The sequence below is a fragment of the Microtus oregoni genome, unplaced genomic scaffold, assembly GCF_018167655.1.
Source record: "Microtus oregoni isolate MIOR12 unplaced genomic scaffold, Mior012 000108F_ref0000382, whole genome shotgun sequence".
Lineage (NCBI taxonomy): Eukaryota > Metazoa > Chordata > Mammalia > Rodentia > Cricetidae > Microtus > Microtus oregoni.
In genome coordinates this window covers 1,023,597-1,029,174 of record NW_024544726.1, presented here as the reverse complement: position 1 = coordinate 1,029,174, position 5,578 = coordinate 1,023,597, and the positions used below count along the sequence as shown (strand labels likewise).

The window sequence follows — 5,578 nt, the reverse complement described above, 5'->3', positions numbered from 1 at the left end:
TGCACAGGCATTTCCACTTGCACACATTGCACCTAAGCACAAATATACGTATGTATATGGATTGGCCGGGCAGTGGTGGCGCACACCTTTAATCCTAGCACTTGAGTCAGAGACAGGCGGATCTCTGTGAGTTCGAGGCCAGCCTGGTCTACAAGAGCTAGTTCCAGGACAGCTAGGGCTGTTACACAGAGAAACCTTGTCTTAAAAACAAACAAACAAACAAACAAACAAAAAGCCCCCCCAAAACAAACAAAAACCAAATGTATATGAATCACATTTGATATTTATAACTGATTTGTGCATGGAAAAATGCACTTCTGGTTTTCTTTTTCAAGTACTTAATAATTAGAATTTATTTTTAAATCAAACTATTACCAACCAAAGGAGACAGGTTCAGGTAAAACAAAAAAAAATGCAAAGTACACTGATTTGGATCACGCCTTATAAAAGAATCGACACACACAGAATTCCATCGGCTCTTTGATGCACAGTCATTTTTATGACAATAGGTAAAAAATTTAGAAGTCTCCAAATCAGGTAACTTTTTAACTTAACTGTGTAACTTCTGTTCGAGGAATCCGTTTTCACGCTGTGCACTTTATAATTTCATTGGCCTACAAAGACTCGCAGCATCCCATTTATAAAATGGAAAGGTAGTCTGGCAGTGTTTCACAACCACACGCTCTAGGCTGTGGCTCTTCTTCAGAAGAAATAGTGAGCCAATAAGAAACAGATTCATTGGCCCTTGAGAGGTGGAGGCAGGAGCATCAGGAGTTCCCTGCCAGCCTTGGGTACCTGAGGCCCTGTCTCAAATGAGAAGAGGCAATGGAAAGGGGGAGATTTCGCCCAGCAGGAAGAGCAAAGGACTGCTAATAAGCCTCAAGGGGTTTGGCCTTGATTGCTTTGCCCAGGTGCAGTCAGCATACCTCAGTTAGGAGCCCAGCTTCAGGAAATAATCCATATCATCCCCTGGCCAGAAAAATGTTATCAATTCACAAGCAAGGTTTTTGTCATTATTTAGGCAATAAAACGGCTTTAGATGAGAAAAGACTGTGGTTGAGAAGGCTTAACCATTCAACTGAGAACGCGGTGGTATAGGTCCTGTGTGGCACATAGGAGGCCCTGGCTTCCATTCCCAACACCACATGAACAAAAGACACGAATACAAAAAAAAAATGTTCTAGCCAGTATTAGACACTGACAAACTTTTATTGATTCTAAATGGAACAACAGTTTGCAAATTCTCATTATCCCCCCACCCCCCCAAGCAAAGAAGATTGTAAAGTTGCAACTGACCAGCCTACTTAACACATTTCACTTAAGGAGAAAAGAATTAACACTATGTCTACTTATCAGGAAAAACCACAATAAAGGTTCACGATTCAGCCCAAGATCCCTACAGTAAGCAAAATGAAAAGGTTGGAACTTCTACTGGCGGTCACTTGACAGATTATTCGCTAAAACACCAATTAGCTAACATTTTTCAGGACTACTGTTACAAAGATACTCAAAGCCTGTGTCATTAAAGCTACATTGTTCCAAACACATGGCAGTGAACTATTTACCCATCTTCCTTTGGAGGAGTGAACCAGCCCCTCTTCTCATGCATCTGCACAACAGAGTCATAGGACTGCTGGGCCGTTTCTAGATTATATTGATTCTTATCTGCTCCAAAGCGCACCCTAGCTTTGCCTTTGACTAAGGTGGCATTGATCTGCATGATGACCGATTCTATGGAGTAGGCACTGCTCCAACCCTGTTTAGTGAGCAGTTCCATACACAATGCCCCTCCACCCAAGACATACCCTCCAGACAGAATAGGTGACTCGACGCGAACAAACGGAGGGTCAAACGGAAAGTTATCCTTAAAAGAAAAGTTAAGCAAAATATATTCTGTGCCTTCTTGTTCTTTCAGAAGCTGAAGATCACCATACAAGGGACTATCAGGGTCAACCTTCCTCAGCTTAACGTGCCAGTCATATAAGCTGTCATTTATCAGTTCCACGGAGTAAGTCCCTGACTTGTAACTCTGCGATTTGTATATCTCTCTCAATTCTTTCATAAGTCGACTTGAAGCATGCACTGATCCAGACACGGTACCATTCAAATGGTCTTGCCTTTGACTCTTCCTAATATTCTCTAGTATTGCCAAATGTTCTTTCTCAATCCCTTCGTCCTCTGACTTTTTGTCACTACTAGTGTCTTCTTCTTTCAACTCATAGTGATCCAAGTCTTCCAGCCCGTCAGCTGCGTCTTCCTCTTCATCCTCCGAAGGCACCTCTTGGATGGTCGCTTTCTGAGCGATGGGGACCGGCTGGTCCAGCGTCTCCACATCCAGGTGCTCAGGCAGGTTATATAAGCTGCAGAGTTCACAGATCAGCCACTTAAGCTGCTGACGAAGCGAACTGTTGGGCTTCGAATCTTCCAGACGTTCCAGGATCGATGTGAGATCTGGATCGTCAGAGTCCACGAACCATATCGGCGAAGAAGATGGGTAGGACTCGGTGATGGTGCAGTGCAGGGTGAGCGGCGGCGGCGAGGGCGGGCTGCCCGCTGGCGCCGGCGGCACCAGGAACTGACACTGCAGCTCATCCAGCTGCCAGCTCACGATGCGTAGCCGCTCGTGGTCCTTGCCGAAGATGGACGCCAGGAACTCCAGCTCAGCCTTAAGCTCCGACGACATCCTTCCTCTCGGGTCCTCCAAGCCGAGTGTGGAAGCTGGAAGCGAAGCAGCCCCGCGAGACGCCTGCTGGGCTGCCACCGCCCCTGGGGCCGCCGGGCCGGGCTCCCGCGGCTCCGCCTCTGCCCGCCACCGCGACCCGCGGAGCGTGGCCGCTGCAGTCCTAAGTCTGAGCACAGTGTCGCACAATCATCTTCAGGGCCTTTTCATCTTGCATGACGGAACCTTTTGTTCTTTTTTTTTTTTAATTTGTTTTGAAACATAGTCTCGAGTATGGGGGGCTGGTTTTGAACTCTGTACATAGCCAAAGATGGCCTTGAACTCCTGGTCCTCTGGCCTCTGGCCTCTGCCTCCCTGGGCACCCAGCGCTGAAATTACAGTGCCACCTCTCCCAGTTTACAGTGTACTGGGAATGGAAGCCAAGGCCAGTCCAGGCAGCCGAGCTACAGCCCAAGGTTGGTCTACCAGAGACTTGACACATCCTAGGCAGCAGATCTCCCCTTTCCACTCTTGCCCCAGGTCTCTGACAACTACCATTCTATCCTCTGTTCCAGTGAGTTTTGCTTTAGGGGGTCCATGGAAGTGATATTTGTCTTGTGATAGTTGTCCTTATAGGACAGGATTATTTCACTGAACATCTTCCAAGTTCATTGCTGTGGTGCCAGGTAACAGGATTCCCGCTGGTCCCAGGACTGAGTAACATTACCATTGCACATATAATGTCCGTATATATCATTTTCTATTTTGTTTAATGATTGTAATTTATTTTTTTGAGACAGGGTCTCTTGTGGCCTGCTGTGGTACGTCCTATATAGCTGGGAATGATCCTGAACTTCTGATCTTTCTACCCTCACCTCCTGGGTGCTTTGTGTTGTTCTAAGAATGGAACCCAGGGCTTATTCATTTCAATCGGCATTCTGGCTGCTTCTGTAGATTAGCTATCGCGAACACTGCTGCAGTGAATGCCATAGAAAAAACATCTGAGATCCTGATTTCAGAGCTGGGAGATGGCTCAGCCAATAAGAGCACTTGATACTCAAGCAGAAGGGCTGGAGTTCCAGTCTTTAGCACATTTATAAAAAGCTTGGCATGGTCCAACATGTGCCTCTAACCGCAGTACTGAGAGAGTCAGAGACCCAGAGACTGGTGGGCCTTGCACGTACAACACATACACACACACACACACACACACACACACAGAGAGAGAGAGAGAGAGAGAGAGAGAGAGAGAGACAGACAGACAGACAGAAACAGAGAGACAGAGAGAATGGGGTTGTAGAATCCTAAGACCGTTGTTAAAGAGACTTCACAGTGGTTTCTAGCTCAGTGAGAGCCCCAGTTTCTCCACATCCTTGTTATCACTGGATATTTTTCTGGTTTTATTATTTACTTATTTATTTTTATCACATACCCCCACCACGAGGTATGAAGTTGTAGTAGCTCTTGGTGATTTTCACCTGCCGTTTGCTCATCATTTAGTGAAGGTGAGTGGTTTCACAAGTCAACGCTTCCAGCTTCTCATGAGAAATGCCTATCGAGTCCTTTGTCCATTTTAAAACCAGGGTTTTGTTTTGTTTTGCTATTGAGTTGTTAGTATTTGGAGATATTAACTTTAACCTTTATTTTTATTTTCTGTGTGTGGGTGTTTGGCCTGCATGTATGTAAATGCACCGAGTGAGTACGGTGAGTGTGGAAGGCAGAAGGCATTGCACACTCTGGGACTGGGGTTACGGACGGTTAATTATTGCCATGTGTAAGCTGAGAATTGAACCCAGTTCTTCTTAACTGCCCAGCCATCTCTCCAGCCCACGATATTAACGTTTTATTTTGTTTTGTTTTTTGGTGTTTTCAAGAAGGGTTTCTCTGTGTAACAGCCCTGGCTGTCTTGGATCTTGCTCTATAGACTAGGTTTAAACTCAGAGACCCGCCAGCCTCTGCCTCCCGAGTGCTGGGATTAAAGGTAAGCGCCACCAATATATTAACCTCTTAAAAAATTATTGCATTTGTTTATTTTGGGAGAGAGCATATGCCGGGAGGTCAGGGAACAAACTCAGTGTTCATTCTCTTCTTCTACCATGTGATCAAATTCAGGTTGTCAGGCCTGGCAGCAAGCGCCTCTACCCACTGGGCAATCTTGCCAGTCTGGGATATTAATTTGTTTAGGCATCTGTAAAGTTTGAAGCATTTCTGGCATTTTACTGATTGCTTTTTCCCCTCTGTGAACTATTCTGACCCGGAACTTCTTAGACTCGTATCCTAGGTAACCAGGTGAATGGCCTTTAGTCCGCATCTACCTGTTTTCTGAGTATGCTAACTGTCTCATAGGCCATGAATTAGCATCTCTGTAAGACTTCCTCCAAATTACCAAGAAATAAGCACCAAACATCCTGACTCTTAAGTCATCAGCTTTAGTCAACATCTCTTCTCAGGTAATCTACATTTATAACAAAAGAAACTAGGAGCAGCACATCCTGGCTATTGTTAAACAGAGACAGCTTGTCTGCAGAGTTCGTGACCACTTCAGACCAGGCTTATGACTCTTGTGCCATACAGAAATATGGGCCTACAGGAACCTGGAATCTCACCAGTTTTGCTAGATTGGCTGGAACCCAGGAACACGGGATCCACCTGTCTCTACTGTGACCTCCCCCAGCACTGGGATTACAGACTCACACCACTGTGCCCACCTGGTGCTGGGCATCTGAACATGGGTTCTTGTGCTTATACAGCACAGCACCCATTTTACCCATGGAGCCATCTCCACGGCCCTAATATTGTTTCCTTAGTTCCCTTTTAAAGATTCTTAGCTAATATTACACTGAAACAACTGATTTTTTTCCTTTAAAACAAAACAAACAACTTCTCCCTAAAACAAAACAGCAGCAGCAACAACAAAGC

The 5,578-nt window shown here is 45.5% G+C and overlaps 1 protein-coding gene across 1 annotated transcript; it reads right to left on the bottom strand.

The window, feature by feature from the left end:
- Positions 1-1,380: 1,380 nt before the first annotated feature.
- On the bottom strand, positions 1,381-2,772 carry LOC121443503 (ubiquitin-conjugating enzyme E2 Q2-like). The gene has a single exon (XM_041645254.1). The coding sequence runs from the start codon at positions 2,681-2,683 to the stop codon at positions 1,562-1,564; it is 1,122 nt and encodes a 373-aa protein (XP_041501188.1). The 5' UTR covers positions 2,684-2,772; the 3' UTR covers positions 1,381-1,561.
- Between the last annotated feature and the right edge of the window lie 2,806 nt (positions 2,773-5,578).